This window comes from Crotalus tigris, unplaced genomic scaffold, assembly GCF_016545835.1.
Source record: "Crotalus tigris isolate CLP2741 ecotype Arizona unplaced genomic scaffold, ASM1654583v1 scf7180000024391.5723578, whole genome shotgun sequence".
NCBI classification, from domain to species: Eukaryota; Metazoa; Chordata; class Lepidosauria; order Squamata; family Viperidae; genus Crotalus; species Crotalus tigris.
Genome location: NW_024100561.1, coordinates 423,897 through 447,372, shown reverse-complemented (window position 1 = coordinate 447,372; position 23,476 = coordinate 423,897). Strand labels below are relative to the sequence as shown.

The 23,476-nt window shown below is 35.4% G+C and overlaps 1 protein-coding gene across 13 annotated transcripts in view; it reads right to left on the bottom strand.

The window, feature by feature from the left end:
• The window catches only part of CTNND2 (catenin delta 2), a 524,740-nt gene that overhangs the window by 154,461 nt on the left and 346,803 nt on the right, over nucleotides 1–23,476 (bottom strand). For all 13 annotated transcript variants that reach the window (XR_005555019.1, XM_039329341.1, XM_039329329.1 and 10 more), the window contains one exon: nucleotides 12,789–12,921. Coding sequence is in view for 12 of the 13 variants with exons in the window: in XM_039329341.1 (XP_039185275.1) it covers nucleotides 12,789–12,921 (133 nt within the window). In the remaining variant the exon portion in view is untranslated. The remainder of the gene's footprint in view (nucleotides 1–12,788; nucleotides 12,922–23,476) is intronic.

Sequence of the window (23,476 nt, the reverse complement as noted above, 5' to 3'; positions counted from 1 at the left end):
ATGGTATCTGGCTGAGTGGTTTCAGCTCTTCTCTATCACTCAGGAAAAAAAGAAAAGATAACCAAGGTCTTTGGCCTCTTTCTGTCTAGAATAAAAATAAATTATCAGAAAACTAAAGTCCTAGTTTTTTAAAAAAAAAGCTCCATAAAATTTATAATTGGCAAATCAATGGAAATACTGTACAGTAGCTGTGCCCATACAAATAAATACTTTTGCAGTGCCGTTCCAAGTCTCATGGTGCTGGAGAGAACATTTTCATACCTGGCAAATATCACTCAGTATTGCTCCTCAGGTATCTTTAGATTTTTCCACTTGAAAAGAGCCCATTTTATCCCAGCAGTTTGTAAGGTTTTCGTAGCCAAGGTAATCCCCCAGCCATGCTATAATGTCTAATTCTGCAAGCCTTGAAACAATAGACTAGCAGACTGAATTCTGTAATTCCTTAGAATTACTCCTGAAGTTCCAGGATACACAAGGAGCTATGCTTCTTTAGGGATCGATTTTATCTTCTTGGAGGCCACAACCTGGTATCATCTTTATAATCTTTGGTTAATCTTCTTTCCCTGCAGATGTAGTTACCCTGATCCTCAGAGTCTACTTTAAATCAATCTGGTTTAAAACAATACTAGCAAGTTCTCCTAAATTCTTGGTGGATATCTTTTGCTTATTAGGCTCTGATAAGAAGAATTCTTAAACAGAATATGTGACACATTTATTTTCAAATCAGCTGGCACCCAGCCTTATGGCATATGCTTTCTTGTTTCTTAATCGGCACCTGCAAGCCATTTTTAGCCCTTCAAAGTAGTCCAGACAAGTAGCACAACCAGAAGTCTTGTTCTGTTTTTATTGTAACACTAATAGAATCTTGCAAGATTGAAAGTATTTTTCCTCTCCTTTTCCTCTTGACATTTTACTATTTTATTACTTTATCAAAATATCAAAAATGAAAATAAGGGGAAAATAAGGGAGGGCCTTCCATGATCATTCTAGGCTCTTCTAGAGACTCTTTCTGGAAACAAAAGAGCCTTCATTCTAAGCTCTTTCTAGCATTTTTTCTTGCAATTGTTCAGAAGGCTCTTTCTAGCCTTCCAAACACTGAATGTTGCTGAATGAACTGTTCCATTTGTATTTCTTTAAACATAAAAGCAGTTTCATGAACTGTTTTGGGGCAGTATAGATATAATGAAAATATAGATACAATCTAGTATCTTTGAGCAGGGATATTTACAGTATATGTTTATAGCTAACCCTGATATTCTAATACTAATTTTTCATGGCTGCTTTACCCGTCTGACTTACATAATGCTTATCTTCTCTTATGATGTTATACAGTATTTGAAGTGAATGTCACTGCATTATTTCACAACGGCACTTCATTACTTAAACAACTCATTATACTAAATAGTAATTTTCATTCAAAAGGATCTACAGTATGTGGAGTTGATATTACTTCTGTTCTAATGACTTTCTCAAGTTTTAATTTACAAAATGATAACTAATAACCCAGAACAAAAAATAAAATATCCTTTCCCTTTTGAGATATTTAACTTTAGCCTAAATACTACATTGCACATGATGACATTTATTAGTTCCTTAAGTTGAAAAATGTAAAGGTCGCTCGTGAAATGAAGTATGCACTTTATCATCATCATCTAAAGATCCAAATGTCACATAATTGCTGCATGAACTCACAAAGATGGATAAGAAATTATACTTCAGTCTTTTGGAAGCATTGCTAAAAGATACACTTTAAGGTGTTGTGTTTAATGCTGAATTTCACAACTAGACTTTAGATTTATCTTGAGAAAACATTGGCAAAAGATAAAGATGAATGTGCTTCAATATTATAAATATACCTGATAATTTGGGTGAAACTGCATGTATAATGTAAGTTTGAGAAAGCATTGGAAAATGAGGCTTGAGTTTGGACAAATCAGATTTTGATAAGTACTTTATAGTTGTAAATGCTGAATACCAAGAAAGAACAAGAGAATGATGACTTATAGGTTGAAATTATGGATTGAGGGACACTTACTAAGAGCACCATGGATTATAAGAAAAATTAATCACTCCTGAACAACAACAACAAAAAAGCTGACTACTGCCTTGAGGCAATGGAAGAAGAAACTTATGTGTAGGAGGTCAGTGGAGGATGAATTAGCAAAAAGATTATATTTAGCAAGACTGAAGGAAACAGAAAACAATGAGTAAGGTAGATGGATGGAATTAAAGAGATTAACAGAATGCCCCTGGAAATGCTAGAGACTATTACGAGAAAGAAGTCATGTTTGTGCATACAATTACCAGGAATGAAGTCTGCTTTGATTGCACCTAGCAAAATTAAACTTTTCAAACTAAAGTCATAACCTAAAATATTTTTAGAATACTCCCATCACACATATCTTACATCACAGAAATAAACTGACAAAATCTAACTGAATTTAGACCATATGGGATTTGACATTTGACCTGCAAACATCAGCAGAACCAAAAGTTCCAGTGATGTTTAATCAGAAAGTGGAACTAACTTAATATCAAAGAACTGAGGAAGAGATACAGCACAAGGCTTTGATCTCTCTATTCTCGTGTTTCCCCAACTCACTTTTCCAACCCTAAAACTAGTTATTTACAGAATACAAAATTTAATTCAGAATTCAGTATATACCTAATATAAAAACATGCAAATATTAAATTTTTTCTGATTTGAGCACTTTCCCCTTCCCACAAAAAAAAAAACAGTTCTTCAAAATGTCCAACATATGATCAAAAATGGTAAAAAAATAACTATATTGTAACACTGTGACATGTGAAAAACAGCAGGAAAAATGACAATAAATACCCAAATCAAAAATCCGTAAATAAAACTAACCATCTTCTCCTACTCTATTTCTAATCAAGCTGACTGGAACCCTTAAAAGATTTCCTAAATGAAATACTAGCCTATTGGTACTTCTAGGTACAGAATATATTCAGTAACTGAGATATGCATAAATCTCCTCCCTCTGGATTTTAAAAATTTTTTTTGAAACTTATTTATTAATCATTTTTAAAATAAAAAAGAGAAAAGCAAAAGCAGAGAAAAAAGAAAAAATAATATAGAAATATATGTGGACAAATTATCAAGAATGTGCAACTAGTGAAGTAGATCTTTGATTACAAATTAGCCACAGAAAACATTACATTACATTAAATACATTACATTATTTTAGCAATGTAAGTAAGAATTGAAATCTCTGAGCCAAGTGCAAAAATCTCTACTATGTGCTATTTAAAAATACAAAAAAGGAAGAAAAATGAAGGAAAAATCATTATAAATATTAGATTCTAACTTCTTTTTCATACTTGTTAATATAGTGTACAGTATTTATAGACGTTTAAATTGTTGGGGGTATCTCTGATTTCATTTCTACTGTCAGTTCTTTTTCCCTTTAAAAAGCACACTCTAGATCAGGGGTGTCAAACTGCCGGCCCACAGGCCGGTTGCATCATGCGGAGGCTGCACCCACCTCAGCTCCGGCAATGCAAAAAAAGTTGTGATACATCGCAACACGTCATGTGACGCGGCGAGTTTGACACCCATGCTCTAGATATTTATATATGGCTTGCTGTGTCATATATAATTCTCAAGTATACATTGAAACATGCTATATTATCACAGAGGTTAACCCCTTTAGCAAAGTGGGATATAGAATGAAAATTAATAGCTCGCCTGCATATAGTTTGCTTCCCCCTATAATATACCAGACCTCAATCTAAGTATATTTTAAGAATGTCTTTCTCTGATGGTTTTTCCCAGCCATTAATTCCAGTAATATTCTTGGCCATTTAATTGGACAGTTTCATTTTATGGCTCTGCTTTATTAAACTGTTGTAAACCACTTCAGAATCTGTATAAATGAAGCATGGCATAAAATATTTAAGTAAGCAAACACGTAGAATAACAGAATATAAATCCAATTTAAACTGCCTCTGAGAACTGTAGAACATTTTACCATCAATAGTTATGCAGTGAAAATGATGTTAGTGCGAACATCTTGACTGGTTTTTAAAATCTCAACATATGAAATTAAAAATAATATAAAAGGAAAACCACAATAATTCTAACAGAGTAATCATGAATGCTGAAAATGTTTTATAAAGTGTGATTAAGATTGCTAACTTGGCATCTTCCAGATGTGTTACTAAAAAGGATAGCTACAGGGAAGCTGAATGAATTACAGTGAATCAATACAGGGTTGTTGACTGCTTCACTGAAGCGAAACAATGGTACATTCCCTGCTCATCTCATCAAAAGGAATGGTTGGGGTAAAGATGCAATGAGACATTATGCTCTTATAGCTGATTTATTATTTTTTCATTATTGTTCACTATTGTTAAGCATTTTATCCAGTTGACCTCTGATTGTAAATAACAAAATTTCTTGATGTTGGAATGCAATGAGAGAAAACTGCAACTTTATTTCCACGTATGCTCAAGAGGTTTCCTCCTTCTCTTTCAATCCCATGCACTCTCCTACCCGATGCCACTGGAGATATACTCAATAGAGGCAGAGGTGTCTCTTGAATTGTGTGACATCAGCATGCTTAACTGAATTAGGCAAGTTGAGCTGGTTTTTCCATTACAGATAAATTATGATCTAGCGCTAATATAACAAATCCTGAATCTTCTCACTTCAACATTCATCATCATTATCCTCATTAATTACATAACACTATGTATCTACCTGGTGTACAAAAACCAAAAGGGCCTGCAAGTTAAATCTGAAAGAAAAAGCAAAATGCAGGGAATAAATAGGGGAAAGCTAAACTATTAGTACATGTATTAGGTTTGGTTGTTATGTATCATACTGGGCAATATAGTCATGATACAATTAATATATTAAGCATAGTTTTAAATCCCTCAGTACCCAAAAAGGTAAGAGGAAGAGAAGATAGTTCTTTTTTCTAAAAAAAATCAAACTGGGTTTATTGTCTCAATCAGCATTAAAATTGATACAAATTTAACCCTATTCCATCCCAGTCCTCACCCCAATCCCCACTTCCCCAAAGGGAAGAAGGTAAGCAAGAAAGGGGAAGAAGGAAATGAGTAAATCTGTATAAATGCTCATGACTCTATAGTACAGTTGTCAAACTGACAGCCCAAAGGCCGGATGCATCATAGGAAAATCACGCCCACCCCATTGCCAGCAATGGGAAAAAAGTTGCAATACATTGTGACATGTCATATGATGTTGCGAGTTTGACACCCCTGCATTACATCTTGAGTGAGACGGTGTAAAGATGGTTTCAGAAATCAAAACAAAGATATGAAATGCTTGTTAAAAAATAGATTACTTCTTTTTTTAAAAAAATTAGGGGAAAGAACAACATGCTAATTTCAATGGACTTGACTGATGGCAAAGTAATGGAAATTTAGTTATGTCTTTTCAATGAAAAGGTAATAAAAATCTCAGCTGGTATAACAAAGATTATAATTAAAATGATGATTGTGCTATAATTAAAACTATTTAGGACATTTATTCTGGATAAATACATGAAGTAGAGAATGCAAACTTTGCAAATTCAGCAAGTTCTTGTAATGGATTATTGCAGTTTATTTAGATGCATATATAGCATAATTCAATAAAGAACAAAATTAAATAAAAGCTCCTTTATAAATGTATAAAGATAGTTAAGGGGTCAGGAACATAGAAATACAGATCAATACAGATCAAGAGTAGAGGCAATCAACTGAGAAACAAGGCTAACTTTTTAACAGTGATTAAATGTGATGGTACTGTAACTGTGATTTCCCTTCCCCTATCCTTACAAAAATCCAACAACATAAATCCTGGTTTTACTTACAATTTACAGAAGGCTTGAACAGCTAGTTTGTAATTGTCTTAAGCTGATCATCACCCATCTGTGGCTCTCATCTTTTACTAACTGCCTCCAAGTGAGATAAATGGGAGGTTGACAGACCATGCCCTGCTGGTGAAAATTAGCCTGTGGACAAAAATTAGGTTGCCCTGCTATATAGAAATCAGCAGAAAAGAAATGGAAGAAAATATTCCTAGCGACTGTCCTGCATTCATTTTAATTACTTTTGTTATAATAAAATGATGGGCAAAGATGCATGAAGTGAATGAGGGCAATATTCTTACTTACAAAAGTGTTTGTTAAGGATGGAAGGCAGATAGAGAAATAGAATGGATAGTTCACTAGTCACTGCCCCCTTATTTCGCCTCCCTAACCAGTCTGCAGCTACTATGGCTTTCATGGGTGAAATTAATTTCCTAGCATACAGAAAAAGTCACTGATGCCAGAAACCTTTGTGACCTGTTATATCATTGCCACTGATGGCCTGCTGCCATTTTCCATCAGGACAAAATAATGCTGGCATGTGAAACCATGCAATACAATTCTTTTGTGAAGTGATCTCATACAGAAGAGCTAGATTACTTTAAAACTGTGAGAAATTACTTCAGAAGAATGACCTTTGTGTTTAACAAGTCCCTTTTTAAAAAAAGTTTGCAACTAAACCTGTACCCTTTTTCATTGCTCTTCTCCTTGTTTTCTTCCTTAGTAATATAGTGTAAGATCTATCCGTCAATTTTATCTATTTAAAAGACTTCTAAGCTGGAGATTTTCCTATTGTTGTCTATTACCAGTTCACATGGCATCTCATTTCTATCACACCAATTTAGCTGTTTTCAGCCAGCATAAGATGCAACTCGATTGTATTCTCACAACTGTATGACAAAGTCCATCTGAAACACGCTAACATGTACATTTTATAAATGAGGAGGGAATTTTACTTGGCTTTTCTTGTTCAAGATGAACTACATTATTTTGCACTTGAAAAAGTATGCATTTTTTTTCCAGATTTCAGGACCTTTCTTAGAGTATATGGATTTTCAATCATGAGTGAAAGTTTAGTCAAAGGCGGAGCGAAGAATTAAGGCAAGAACTAATGCTAAATTTGATTTGATTTCAATTAGATTAACAAAAAACAATATTATTACTGCTCTTGCATTAAAGTTAACAATTCAGGATAAACATTTGGAGTTAATCGAGAATCCTCACCCCAAACCTAAGCCTCAAGCCTGCCCATTATTTTATGTATAAATAAAAAAGCAACACCACCAGTTAGACCAGTGGTTCTCAACCTTTTTAATGCTGTGACCCCCAACCGGTCATAAGTCGAAGACTACCCAACTGGTCGTAAGTCGAGGACTACCCAACCGGTTGTAAGTCGAGGACTTTCCCTGCCCGGGAGCACCGCGCATGTGTGGTGCTGCCCCCTGCGCCGGCCGAGGCGTAGCTGGCAAGCGGCAGATGGCGCAGGCCGACCACCGGCTGGGCCACCAGCTGGCCCAGCCCAAGGGAGGTAAGGCACCCGCCGGGCCCCACGTGCGCCAGAAACCCTCCCTGCGCCCGCTGGCCTCCCACCTCCCACCCCTGGCCCTCTTTTACTTACATTTTTAGTAATTGCTCAGCAGGGAGGGGTGGAAACTTCCAGACAGCTCGCCTTCACTGCAGACAACTTGTAGCACCGTTTGCAGAATGGGACTTTTGGCGGGCTCAGCAGGGCAGAGACAGCCTGGACAATTCCTATTGGCTTTTGAAAGCCAACAGAATTAGACTCTATTCAAGAGAGACTATTCTATTGGTTTTCAAAAGCCAATAGAATAAAAGGGAGTAGCACAGCTAAGGAAAAGGGAAAAAAATGGCGGGCTGCGTTGTTTGGTGACCCCCATGAAATGGTCGTTTGACCCCAAATGGGGTCCCGATCCACAGGTTGAGAACCACTGAGTTAGACAAAATAGGTCCTGGAGTGGATGTAATTAAGCTAAGAAATGAGTTCAAATGAAATTAAAGCTACAATTACTATCTAAGGATTAACATTTCTCGGACAACCAAAATGTGATTATCATAAGCACATACAGGTAGTCCTTGACTTACAGCCAAATTGAGCCCAGAATTTATGTTGCTAAGTGAGAAATTTGTTAAGTGAATTTTGTTCCATTTTACGATTTTCCTTGCCACATTTGTTAAGCGAATCATTGCCGTTGTTAAATAAGTAACATGGTTGTTAAGTGAATCTGGATTCCCCATTGATTTTGCTTGTCATATGGTCGCAGAAGAAGGTCACAAGACCCTAGGACACTGCAATTGTCATAAATATGAAACAGATGTCAAGCATCTGAATGTAAATCACATGACTATGGGGATGCCGCAACAGTCATAAGTGTGAAAAATGGTCATAAGTCACTTTTTTCAGTACCATTGTAACTTTGAATGGTCACTAAGTGAATTGTTGTAAGTCGAGGACTACCTGTATTGTCCTTCTTTAAAGTAGTGATATGGGAGTTAAAGGGCAGGAATATACACCTCTTCAGGAAATTGAATTCTTTTTTAAAAAATGAGTGAAAAATAAGAAGCACAAGGGCTAGTACGTGTCTTTTAATGCCTTCTTGTCTGGCCACTGTTTTGCAAAGAACTTGTCATTAATTCTTCACGTTTGCAGAATTACCAAATTCAAAGAAAGCATAGGCTTCATTTTAATTACTATTGTCACAAGAACTTATGTGGACCAACAAATCATTAGCTGTTGGGACTTTTGTAAAATCTAATCCCATCTGTTGATGGCATGCTCTGAAATGAATTGCTAAATAATACTAACTAATGCCACTAGCAAACATTTAATAAATGAACTATTCAAAATGTTGCTAAGGTTTTAAGATGAAGTGTAGTGCAATAATGAATGAGATTGGTGAAAATCAGGGCTTGTCTTCAAAACTATCCTTTTAATCTAATATATTTGTTATAATTTGTGTGGTTTAAAAAAAAACAACAACACCCAAAATATAGAATTGCCTTGAATTTTTTGCAGAAGGGTAGGAAGTGAATTTTATGTGATTAGCAACATAAATTGTTATGTTTTATTACATATTAAATGAAAATGATTTATTACTTAATCTAAGAATGGACATATGATTGTACTATACTATATATTTTTTTTCATACTAGCAAAGGTAACCTGGCCTTATAGGCCAGCTGCTGGTTGGCAAGGATGCAAAAAAGATTGTTAGTCTAGAATAGTCTTTGGTCTGATCCCAAACTAAATTTACTTTTTTTTTCCCCCTTGGCTCAGTCGGGGTAATTTCTGACATATTTTGGCCCTGTATTAATTCTGTGCTTAAAAATTATTCAGACAAACAATGCATTCTTAGTTTGGACTTTTGCTATGCCTTTCTACCTTCATTCATTGTGGTTTCAATTCTTAGCTAGAAGCTGAAATATGTAATCCAGTTCAGAAAGAAAATATTTTTAAAAAAGAGACATGGCAAAGTTGAATAATACCAGAATAATCATCCGGAGCTTTTTAATACAGCCATTCCTAGTCAGAATCATTTAATCCACTTATATAAATTTGGAAAAGAAAAATTTAAATGCCTTCTTAATGAAATCAATAAAAGCAAACTGACAGTGTTTTGTGAATAGGTTAGGCACAGAACAAGTACTGATAGGATGCTGTGAAGGTAGTAAGTGGCGTAAATTGGCCATAAAGTTAGTTTTTCAGCACCGTTGTAACTTTGAACGGTTGCAGAATGAGCAATCAGTAAACAAGGACTACCTGTATCTCTAATTGTGATTCTGAAGCAGGCACTTTCTGCAAATTGTACAAAGGAGCTCAGTAGAGGAAAGAATTTAATGTGAGAAAATACTGTCAAAACAAAAAAGCTATAATCTACAATATAAGTATCACAGTTATACTATCTGAAGTGAGGCTAAATCAGGGTTGCCTCAAACATTTTGTTCCCACAATGAATGACAACCCTTCTTCCTTCTATTTCATATTCAGAAGTGAACTGAACTGGTATTAGAACTTTATTTTAGCACTTGTAATGAAACAGCATATTTTACCATATCTGATTGCAGCAACGTAGATGGCAGGGCAACAAATTTTATTTTTCAAAATCTTGCTGTCATTTGTCATCTTTTAAGGTTTATGCCTGAAGCAGCTGCTGTAGTTAGCTAATGTCAGAGCTAGATCTGAAGTAAAGGATTCCTAAATCAATCTGATCTTCTCTTTTGTTAGAGTGGCTGGTTTAGTTGATCATGAGAAAAATAAGTCTTGACTTCAGCAAAGGTGAGATCCTAGTTGAGAAAATGGTAATATATGAATTGGTCTTTGCTACTATTATATGCATACTACCTAAACAATTGTACCCAACAAGCATATGTTAATGGTTCCACATCCAGATGGTAGGCGTAATTAAATAATGTACCACAATACTCTGTTCTAGCTCCTGTACTATTCAAATAGTTATAAGTGATTTGGATAGGGGGTTACAAAATAAGATTATGAGATTTGTGGATAACAAAAAGATAAACTGTAGCAAACATGTTAGAGGACAATATGAAGGTTCAGAAAGATCTTGGCAAGCTGGAATAATAAACAGAAACAAAAGGAAAGTCCTTCTCCAAACGGGGAAAAAATCAAAGATATGACGGAGGACACCATATACTGGGTAAAAATGTGCATGCAAACTATCAGGATATTTTAATGATTCACGTACTGAACATTAGCCAACACTGTGATCCACTTGAAAAGTAAAAAAAGCAAAAGCAATTCTAAGTTGCATTAACTGAGCTTTGGTTTAAAGATCAAAAGAAGTAATCTTTCCTCTCTATTCTGTACTGGTTAAACCGCACCAGTAATATAGCATCCAGTTCTGGGCACTATGTTTAGGAAGCACACTGGAAAACTGGACTATGTCCAGAGGAGAGCAGCCATCATTATAATAGAAATACAAAGAACATTAGAAATTGTTAGCTATGTTTAGCCTGATAACGGAGGATTGCAGAGAAACATGACAGCTGTCTTAAAGTAGCTTAAGTGCTGTCATGTAGGAGACAGGAAGCATTTCTGTTTAGTGTTGTTCCAGAAGACGAGAGAGGAAACTTTGAGTTTAATTATAAGAAAGCAGTTTGGATATTAGGAAGAATTTCTTACTGATAAGGACTGTTTAACAATATAATAGATTGCTTCAGGAAGAGGTGGATTCCTTTGCTGGAGGTGTATAAACAGAGGCTAGATGGCCATCTGTCAGAGATGTTATAATAATGCCCAGAACTAGATGATCTCTAAGATCCTTTTTATTTTATGATTCCAAATCAAGCACTCCAGGATTGCTTGAGGTCTGAAATGGAAGTATGCCACTTGTATCAAGTTCTCATTTCATAGCTTAAATCTTGTTTGCTCACAATATGGAAAAATAAGTTTTGTGATGCCGAGTTACTGCAACTCTAGCAAGAAGTCAGAAAAAGCACAGTTTCTGACTGAACAGAAGAGCAATCTATAAGACCTAATCAGAAAAGCTAATGTGCAGAAAGGGCTGATCAGCTGTTCAATCATTAAGGCTCCCAAAGGACTTCCTGAAGTTAATGGCAAAAGAACACCATACATAAGCAGCCTAAAAGTGAACAGTTTGTTGTCAATGGGAAGGACCTGCCAGTGTACATTTTAAAGATACTATTCCTACTAGCTTCTTTTCCAAGTCAAGAGATGAATAATCATCTTAATGAAAGATTAACTAGAAACTGATCGTGAAAATGAAAACATATTGGGAAACTATACATATGAGAATAATAATCTTTCTGAAATGCAAAATCTTTTTAAAACAAAATTACAACTACAGGTGTCCTCATTTACTGACCACATATATTCATTTACCAGCTGCAACAGGGATTCACAACTCATCACTAAGCAGCATGGTCATTAAGCACCAAATTACAATGGCAGTTTTGTTAGCTCTGGATACAGTTAAGCAAATTACCACAGGTCGATAATTGCAACGTGACTGTGGCTTGTGATTTCCTGCTGGTTTCCTCATTGACTTTGTTTATCGGAAGCTGCCTGTGAAGTTGCCTATGGAGATCACATGACAGCAGGATACTGTGACTGTCATAAATGTGAGCCACTTGCCAAGTGCCAAATACATAACCATATGAACACAGGAACACTGTGATGGCTGTAACTTTGAAGACCATTTTAAAGTCTTGTTTTTCAGAGCGATTATACCTTTGACTAGTCATTGACAGAATGGTCAATAAACAAGGACTACCTGTACAGTTTTTGGTGAAAATTTTATAAGCACCCCCATTGATATGATTTCTCCCATTTAGCTCCCATTGCCCTATGTGAACTAAATAAATCATCTATTCTTAGAACAGTCCCTTGTAGAAAGAGGTGTAGAGTAATGCTACATGCCCTCACGTATTTCTGAGAAGAAATAATAAAAGTCCTTCATTTGCTTTCAAGACCAACTGAAGACAAAATTGTCTGGATCAGTCAACTGTCATATTCCACAAAAATCAGAGGTACTTGCTTTTTTTTTAAACAAGGATGCTTAAATCAGGCTAATATAAAGTAGTAATACTTCGATTTTATATTGAGAAGCTTTTGAAAATTGATATTTTAGAGAACCAATTATTTCTCTTTAACCTAACTAAACCAGATGAAATTGTATTTCCCCTCTCATCAAGACATAGCTGTAAGGAAAAAAATAAGCAAAAAGTAGTATCAAAATTGATGTACACATTTTTCATAACACAGAGAGCACTGAACGTTGCACATACCTTTACAATAAAAAGGACAATTTGCTTTATTCCCCCAAAACATAATCCATGAAGCTAGCCCTCAAATGTACTTAATACCAGTCTGATAAAGCGACTTCAGAATTGCAACATCGATGCGAACACATGCACAAACACACCCCTCCTATTAGATGGTTTTCTTACCTCAGCTTTTATCTTATTATCTCCAAAGCATAAATGTTGTAAATAAGCAGCAGCATTAGACTGTACAGAGGGGAACTGATGCTGTAACATCTGAATAACTTCCGGTAGTTCCGGATCTCGCCATCCAAACTCTCTGCATACAAAGAAACAAGAAAAGATCCATGGGGTTGAAATGCTGAACGGTTTAATGTATTAACAGGAAATTGTTTGGGGGTGAGGGGGGATATTACCTCTGGAATGTATATGAAAAGGTAATTACTGCCATTACTACCCCTAATTAAAAAAATAATAATTATAGAAAATAGCTTTCATTTGATTAGGTTCTTGGAGTTCTATTATTCTAAAATAATAGAAATAGAATGCACTATAGGAAGCCCTGATAAAGATTAAGAAAATAAAATACACAAAAACCACAGCCAATATGCACAGACATGCCATCTCACTGATGTGGAACAATACCAATCCAAGGATAAGACTGGGGGGGGGGGAAACAGCTTTCTCACAAGAGGAGACATTGGAGGTTAATGCCCTGAATGGTCACTTAGTGCAGTAAGAAAAGGTAGTATAAGATGCAAATACAAGTAGTTTCCTATCTTCTCTTAAAGCAGCCACTATTCCCTCAAATATGCAATCTTTAGCCCATTCTCTTCAACAGACAGGACCAATGCACTACTTTTATGAAGGCAGGAGATTCCTTTCTTTACTTCAGTTTGTTTTATACTACCTCTGCTATTTCCAAATCAAAGCCTTCCCCTAAATAGCTTCTCTTAATGTTCCAGCAAAATTATCAACATGTATATGTGTACATGCATGCAGGTATATATACTTATATGACTATCTGTACACATCTCTCTCTTTCTCTCTCTCTGTGTGTATATGTACACAAATAAAGATATATGTACATATGCGTAGAGTGTATAAATATAACCATGATATTTGCTTTTATAAATTATAAATAATTTCTTTTTTTTTCTGCCTTCAAATCAATCTAGACTTCTGGCAACTGCCACGTATATATGTTTTGTACTAAACAACTCAATACTTCTGAAAAATGAAGAATTTAATTCTCCTTTCTTTTGGCGGGTGCATATTATACTCCTACGAGATAAAATTCATTGCTAGGTTCATGACATTAATTTAACTCTCTTGTATTTATTTCATGCATTTGTATCTCATGCTAAGCTAAAGACTGATCCTTGGTCACTAAACCAGAATATGCACCATTCACAAGCACATAGACCTATGCAATTAGTTTTATGATGTTTATGTTTATTTCCAAGGAATATATTTTACTTTATTATCATTTCATACTATTGTTTATCTAAGGCACTTTAGCTTTGGAACAATTCTTGGAGAGATGAAAAAATAAAGATTTCTTACTGAAAAAGAATGCTTAGGAAGAAACCATTTTTTCTCCCTTCTGTATAACAAAGTAACATGGTACATCTCTGAATATTTCTATTCTCTCATGTTGTCTCTGTGGTTGTTTAAATATTGCATTTGGTCCAGATCATGTGTTTAGGAGAAAGTGAATTTAAAATGGAGCCAATATTCTGAGTCACCTACTCAACTGCCTTTTCTGTAAAGATGCAGTAAGGATTTTTTTTCTGCAATATTTGTAATCATTAAAAAAATGCATATTGTCATTTTATACACAAAAGTAGCAATTGCCCATAGTTCAGTGTTTGTTTAAAACTGTGTCCATCTGGTAAGGTAAGCTGGATGTTGGCACCATCATGAGAGACAGCAATCCAACTATCAGGCTTTGGATAAATGCACATTTTATGATTATTAATGTCCACAGTGCTAATCATTTTATGAACAACCAGCCCATGGCAATCATTCTGTGGAACTGCTACAAGAAGCTAGAAAACTAAATTAAATTGACTCAAAATTAATGTAATCACCCACAAAAATAGTTTTATTATATTTTAAGATTATACTCCAGAATATTTCATCATATACAGAAGCAAGATGTTTGGAACAAATTAATAATTGTTATAGAACACAATATGCACAATTCAATTATCACTGATTATAGATATGTTTAAACCTTTTATCCTGTGACCTAGAATTTAAACTTGTCATAGAGCAGAAATAAAGATACGTTCTTTTATTTTATATTACTCCCTGTTCCACTGATGTTCTCAATTAATAAAAATCAAGATGTCATGTAATCTGTGTCTAATGTAAAGTTAATATTATAACATTACTTTTTAAAAGGCAAAAACAAATCTTTTCCTTCACTAATCTTTTATAGACCAGTTGAGAAACAAAAGAATTCTGACAACAGGAATAGTTTTGCAAAGATTAACTGGTAAATGAATTTTTATATGAATCAAAAAATGCAGGTGATTTTTTCAGAATGAACAGAATACTACTTATTCATTTTGAAAATGCAATTCTTATTCTATTCTATTCTATTCTATTCTATTCTATTCTATTCTATTCTATTCTATTCTATTCCATTCCTACACTACACTACTCTACTCTCAGTGGTACATATTTCTATTTGAAGTAATATATGTTTTTCTATTTATTCTTATTTTAAACAAAAATGTGGAAATCCAGTCAGGATTGGTACTCTCAAATGCAGGGAGAGAAAGGCTAATCTTTGTTATCTTTGTTTCTTCCATGCAAGTCCATAGAGCTTGAGAAACAGAAATGCACATAGAAGACATTGTTCTGTTTATCTATCACTTCTGTACTTTATATTATTTTCTGCACCTTTCATCAGGCTTGGAAAAATGCTGGCATGTGTGAAAATTAACAGACTCAGGAAGTTTTATTACTTTTAACCAGAATCTGAACTATGTACAGCTTAGCATTGTACATGATTTCAGTCGTTGTACGGAGGTATGTATGTATGTATCACTGTTGGACAAATGATTTCTATTGTATTAAATTCTGAAAACAAGGCTTTATTGAATCAGTTCAGTGAAACCTTATTTTTGTATTTTTCTTTGCTTTCCTTAAGTCTCTACAACTGTATCATATTAATAATGAACTCCAGCATGATCTACATTTACAACTGTTTTCACGATAAACCGCAACAATGCACATTTCAAAGTCTTAAAACCAAATGTACATTTATAAAAGATATATTTGACTTTACACAATGTTTTTGGAGTCCCAAGCTTAAAATGAGAATCAATTTTTAAATCCCCCGACTTAAATTCAAACGTTAAAACAGATACTTTTCTAAAAGAGCAATGCTAGACATTGCCAATTTTCCCAATATACTGTTTAGAACACTGACTGTCTGCACATGGAAATAAATGCACAACAAATGGGTATAAACCAGCTATGTAATAGAATATATCTGCTTTGCAAGATTGGCTGATAATAGTGATCAGAGTGTATATTAATTTAAATGAGTACAGTATTAACTGGGATAAATCTGTTACATTCTCAACAGCATCTGTTAAAAGCAAGTAAACACAGCACTTGTATATTATAGGTAACAGTTGTTCTAGTTGTGCAATAATTGGATCTCAAGAGTGGACTAATTCATTTCTACAAAAAAGTGTATTTTAAAAGATAAAATAATCCTAGCACTCTGCAGTGGAGAATAAACTTAACACGCCAAATAATAATGTATTTTCAATCAATAAAGCATTGTAGGTAATGTGGGCATTTAGTCCATATTATTTCAGAAACCTAAAATAGTATAAATTCCTTTTGGCTTCCATGAAAACCAATTACATTTCTTCATTTTGCATACTTGAATATCTATAAACTTCACAGAAATGATTTAGAACTAATAGGAAGCATACATATAATGATCTGAAAATGAATGCATCCTGGTTCTTTCATTCTTCAGTCTCAAGAAAATCATATTCTTGTCCACTTCAATTTGTGTGCCATCAAGACAATAGACCCATGGTGGCGAACCTATGGTATGTGTGCCACAGGTGGCACACAGAGCCCTCTCTGTGGGCATGCATGCCATCGCCCCAGTCCTAGGCCTTCAGCTGGGTTTTATAAAACCTTTTCACTTTAGGCCTCTGCTGCCGTGTGCAAAAAAAAAAAAGGGGGGGGGGTTCAATCAATCAATCAATTTCAACTATTCGCGGAAAAAAAAAGATCTCACAAAGTTGGAATTGATTGATTGAACTTTTTAGTCCCACCTAGTCTGCCATTACCACTGCAGCCATGCCCACCCAATGGGCCACACCCACCCAATGGGCCACACCCACCCGGCACCCGATGATACATAAGTGGGTTTTGGGTTGTAGTTTGGGCACTTGGTCTCTAAAAGGTTCGCCATCACTGCAATAAACACTAGGCAACTGATACTTTGGAGGCAGATCAGAGTGGAGGGACAGCTGGTTAGAGAGATTTTCTCTGTTCAGATTATTAGGAAAAGCTGCTGAAGGGAGGCCAAACTAGGCCCCAATGTTTTATAATGCTATTATATTGGTGTTTTTTTGGACCTGACTCTATTTTTATTTTATTGATATTACATTTATCTGTACTAGCTTGTCAAAGGAGAATAAAAAAATAAATAAAAATTCAACCCATTAGCAAAAGGTTAAAGAAATGTAATATATAGATATAAGATGGGGAATATCTGATTTGGTCATGTCTGACAACTTCAGCACCAAAGTGAATATAAATTAAAAGGTGAAACAGATTTTGAAAAGAAGCTGATCATGTATAATACAGTACTTCTGGATTTTTCATTGCCTAGACTCCACTTTTTCATTACTTAAATTGTACTAATTTGTAATATGTTTATATTCTGCAAACCTTCACAGTTTGTCTCTACATCAAAGTAGCGTTTAAGTATTAGATCTAATTATTGGACTGTATTTTACAAAATCTTAAAAGAAACCTGAATAGGTATCATGAAAGATGAGGATGATCGAGCAACTCGATACTAAATCTTATCATGGCATAAAAGGGGAATTGGACATGTTTAGTGAGGCAGCATTTATTTTAAAAAAATAAAATAAAAGACTCTGGAATATGTGGCAGCAATAATGCTGCATGTCTTTAAAACAATCATCTTTTTTTCAGGCTTCTACAGGAACTCTTTTCTCTCATGGTATGTCAGAGAAAATCCTAATGTTTGCCTTAATGCTGAATCTGAAGAACCCTTCAGTTAATAGTTCTTAACATATTCTGTGAGCCTTTAAAATTTATTTTTGCACCAAGACACAGATTGGGTTACCACATTATGCATCTGATATGAACCAGCTTTTATGATTTGTGCACCATGGTCACATGTGAATCCAAACAACTTGACTATATTCAGCAAACCATGGTTTGGCTATCCCCGTCTTGTGGCTAGCTTGTGTCAGCTTCTCAATGCTATTTTAATTTTAATCTACATAACATGCCTACCAAAAGAAAGTTGATTGATAACTGAATACTAGCAGAGATTGAGAATGTAATTCTAGAGTTACTAAAATGATAATTGTGAAAATTTGCAACTAAATCTTAGCCTAGCAAACATGCCACTTGCCTATTTAGATTTTGGCAGGGTAGTGTAAGGTATTCAAAAGAAAGATTAAACATCAATAAAGTATAAGAGCTTTCTCCCCTCCATCAGCCATTATTTATTGTTTGTTGTGCTATAGAAAATCATTTGTCTTCATTTGCAGATTTACGTCACTTTCTGTTTGGAGAAAAGGTGCTGCAAACAAACATATGTGTGCTGAGTGGAGAATATAGACACTGTTACATATCTCACCATTAACACTGTTTTACCATGAGACTCTGGGCAGTATGACAAATATCCCTTAGTTATAGCAAATTTCCAAGGTTTAGTATATTAATTTCTAGTGTGGGAAGTTAGCCCCCCTCCAGAGAAAGAAATATTCTTGGAAATATTTAAAAGGAGAATATATTTGCCTAAAGATTTTAAAGGCAGAAACCAACCCCCCCCCCCAATCTCTCTGTCCGAAACAAAAACCAAGTCTGCAGAAATGCAGATGTGATAATCTTGTCAGAAAGACTTGAGTCAGGAAACTGGGATTAGGAAGAAAGATCCCTAGAATCAACAATCCCTCACACCAAAAATCTAAGAGTCATCAGCCACAGCTCCAGGGAAGCAGGCTATGACCTTTGGGACATAATAGGATTAATTCACCACCATCAGAATACCAGAAAGGCACGCTCAGACTCAGGTCAAAGTTCATGCCACAGGAACAACTCCAAACAAAAGGCTCCAGAGGGTATAAAAAACCTCTCCCTACATGTGCTCACTCTCTTTTCTTCCAGAGCCATCTTTCTGTCTGGCTCTCCTCTTCAATAAACTGCAACCCTCTTTCTAAAGCAGTTGCCATGTTGTTTATTCCCGGCTTGGACTGAACCATGATGAAGACTTTTCCTTCAACATTAGCCATAATTTGTTATGCAACAGGATACTGTACTAATCAAGCAGTTAAAATATAGAAGCCCAGGCATTTCTAATCATTTCTGTTCGGAAAAACTTTTCCTGCAGAACTGTACAACAAAATTTCAGTAGGAACCATTTAATAAAAATGGCATCAGTCATTTAAAAGAAAAAAGCAAATTTTTGAGGCTGATGTTGTAATTATAGTTTTTCATGCCCTTGGTATTCTTTTTTTCACTATTTTTCATCAATTTGTTTCATTGCTGACTGAGGCAATGAAATCCATTTAATTCAGCATTGTTTCCAATCACGGCCAGCCAGATGTTTTTGAAAGGCCAAAAATGAAAAAAGTTAAGATAGGAACTATTCCATTTTACCCTCCAACATATTATATACAAAGATATATTGACTCTAAACATGAAGTATTTAACAAAGCTGCGATGAGTTATTTCCAGGGAGAGGATACTGTACGTATGAATAGCTAAGACAGCGAATTGGACAATAATAGACTCTTTTGCTTGCTATGGATTCATGAAATATTTATTCTTATTTATTTACAAACAATTTACATCAAGAGATTTCCAAAGTTTGAATAGACAAAGTTAGCTCTTTAACTGTCATAAAGCAAACAACAAATCAAGAAAAGGCAATCAAATCAGATGGAAAGCAATTAGCACAGAGAAAGGAACAGTAGTATATGGATTAATAGTTTAAATTAGCATTTGTTTTCACAGCATTTTTAAAAATCTAATTTCAGATGAAAAGCCTGCAAGGTCTGGGCCTTTTAATCCCCAGTAGAAAATGAAATAGGCTCAACATCTCACAGAATTAGATCAATGTTTGGATACTATAGTTCAGTCTTTTAAATTTTGCTTTATTAGAAGACATCCATGATATAGTTTAAGGCCGCAAAATCTTAATAAAATGTAAGTAATCTTGTTAAGCTACCTTTTTTTTAATGGATGCACTTTGCACCAAATCATGCAGACAGTGGCGGTTATTACCAAACTACAAAGTAGGAATGATATATTACCAATACACAAAGTAAATTTTAATTTCCTCTTAAGTAGATGGCAAATCATACCATAACTCTGAAGTTTTAAAATATAAAACGCTCTTAAAATCATTTTAGTAATTATTACAAGTGCAGCTGTTTAGCAACAAGTATCTATTCTATAAGAGCCAGGTGATACCACCACCACCCCAACAAACAAACAAAAACTTGAACTAAAATGCCCCCTAACTGCCAGGTTTGTGCATGTTTTGAACATGATTCTGCAGAAATGCTTCGGACCTTGGGCAAGCATACCTCTCTGCTTTTAATACAAGGTAGCTATGCTTTTTCAGGCTTCTAGAAGAGCTTTAAAAAGTGTAACTGTTTAGGAACTGATTCATTAAAATCAAGTCAGTTGTAACTTTTTACAAGTTCACATAGAAGCCACAAAAAATGGGCTGTACTAGTGAATACCAGGTTTAAAGCATTACTGAATCATGTTTGAAGGATCTGTGTTCAAGCTATATTGCCACCCTGGTGACCCCCAGATGTGCTATGTTTTACATCCCATTACTTAAGCTGACTGCTAGTGAAAGAAATTGCCATCCAGCATACCTGAACATTAGACTAAAAGAGAAGAAATTTTGCCCTGTCCTTTTTCTATTGAAGCCCCTTTACCTTGTCAACACTGGGAAGGTAATAATTTAGAATGGGGCTCAAAAAACATAACACAGGAAAAAAGAGCCACATATCTTACAATAGCATAATGCACACTTCATCCCTTATCTTTGCAGGATTTCAGCTTTATCCTCACAAAATAGGTTAAGGAGGAGGAAAGACAGGAGGGATGAACATGATTAAACTTTGTAGCACTGGATGTATTTCCCACAGAGGTCATTGTATAACTAGAGACTTTCTAGATCAACAGCCTCATCTCCAACAATACATTGGAGGCTTTTGGTTTTCCTTTAAGGATTTTGTTCTGCTATCCATTTACTACTGCATTATGAAAATTCATTATCCTCCTGTTTTGCTATTAGAAGTCCTATTGAATTAATGTAAGATTCTCTGTTTTCTGTTATGTAAAATAGGCACTAAGAATTGTGGAAAATCTGAGACCCAGATAGATGCGTTGGTCTAAAATAATTCAAAATACGTATATTGTTGCCTTGGTTCTCTGAGATGAACTGCTTCTAACATGCATCTCTCTAGTGAAAAGCAAAAGAAAGACATAAAAAATCCTGAACTTACAATATGCTATTAGAAAATGTTTGCAAGAAATTTAAAGTGCTTAGATAGAATGGCAAAAGTCCCATAAGCACTTGAACTCCTTCAACTGATATAACATGTTTGAAAAATTAGCCCTAATTATCTCATTATATCTTATGGTATGTTGCTCAGAATATTACTACATTAACAATTGAGATAGTTAACCTGCCAATTATTATAAAGTAGTGAGGGAGAAAGGGGCTGTAATAAAGACTGGAGATTAAATTGCTTTACTACTAAATGCAGCCACCAATGACAGAAATCATTACTGCTTGTCAGGACTCTTCAACTGCTTGCTTTCTTTTTGACTATTATACTGCATCTGTATTATACACACAAATACACACACATACACACTGGTTTGAGCTGAATTTAATTAATAGTAACTACATGGCACATTGATACTGCAAGAATTTTGCACTGCTTTCTTCCATTTTTTGTTTTTTAGTTTAGTTTACAATCCTGAGATATCTGGTGGAGTCCCATCTAAGTACTAATCAAGTAACATTTTGCCCCACCTTTTTGAGATCATCTCTCATACTGTATACAAGAGAGACTTTCAAAAAGTCACCCCAAATCAGTTCCAATTCCATTCCAACTTCCTGATTTCAAAGAGGAGACATGTCTGATAGCACACCTTCTACAGAGATTATTCAGAGGTGGAGGAGGAAAAAAGAAAAGATGGATAAATTGGGCTCTCTTTACAGAACTAGCAAGTTTCTTTCTACACAGGAATATGGAAGCAAACACGATTAATTGAAGCACTCAGCATATCAATATTTGAAAATCCTCATTAAACAATTCCTTAAGGAGGGAGGGTTTAAGTCAATCACTAATAAAATAAGACAATGTCATCCCTAATTTAGATCTATGATGTAATCTTCATGTATAAAATGATATGTCTCTTTGCAACCTAGCACTGTAGCGACTATGTTGCTGTTAGAGGGAATAAATCTAGGGGTTGAATGGGACTAGTCCATATTATCACCGAATACAAAATAGAACATGGTAATTCTGATTATGATGACATAGAAAATACTAAAGCATGGAAAAATTTAAAAATCATGACTGTTTAAAAACACTTATTCAAAAATGAACTCAGAGAGCTGAAGTGAACATCTGATTTGTCAGAAACATAGGGTTTGTGTGTTTAATCCTTCCTTTCCTGCTTTGTTACACTCTACTCCAGTGATGGTGAACCTTTTAGAGACTGAGTGCCCAAAAACTGGCCCCACCCCCGCTCCACCCCCTGCCTGCGTTCCCCGTTCCACTCTCCCCCCGCCTGCCTGCAGGGCCACTCACCACCTCCAGGGCCCACCGCAGATCACCCAGCAGCGCCATGGCGGCCACGCCCTCTGCCCGCACCCCGCAGCATCAACTGTGCATGATGGGGCATGAGGGCAGAGTCCTGTCCATGTTGTCTGGCTGCCATGTCCTTGGCTGCACTGCTCGGTGTGGGCCATGCTCCAGGGGGGCTGCTGGTGGAGGGGGTTGTGGGGGGAGGCAATTCTGGGGCAACGGCACATGTGCCCACAGAGAGGGCTCTGAGTGTCGCCTCTGGCGCCCGTGCCATAGGTTCGCCACCTCTGCTCCACTCATTCCAGATGCAGGTGTAATTGTTGTGGGCAATTCAGCTGTCATGTATTTGCTAAGTTGCTCTCCTAATCATTTGTCTTCACAAAGGTATATTAAACTGCTGTGAAATATGGCCCTTCAGTAACTGCTATACTATTTGTGTAAATTTAGTGTAGAATAATGAACATTCTTACTTTCTTATTTACTCCGTTAGAACTTTATGAGAAAAAGTGCAAGAATAAAATATAAAAGACAAATATGTAGTGAATAGCAGCTTGACATTTGGAAGAGCAGTAAAGTTGCACATGATCTTAACATGGAAGACCGTCTGAACATAGATTGGCATTATTGCTCTTCCCTATTGTTTTCATTTAGTTTCCAAGATGTTCATATTCTCTTTAACACTATTGTACTGCTAACTATAGTGGATTCACTGGGAGTAAAATTCTGTGATTCAATCACTAAAATGCTAAAATATAAGTGACAGTAAAGATGTAAACAGAAATG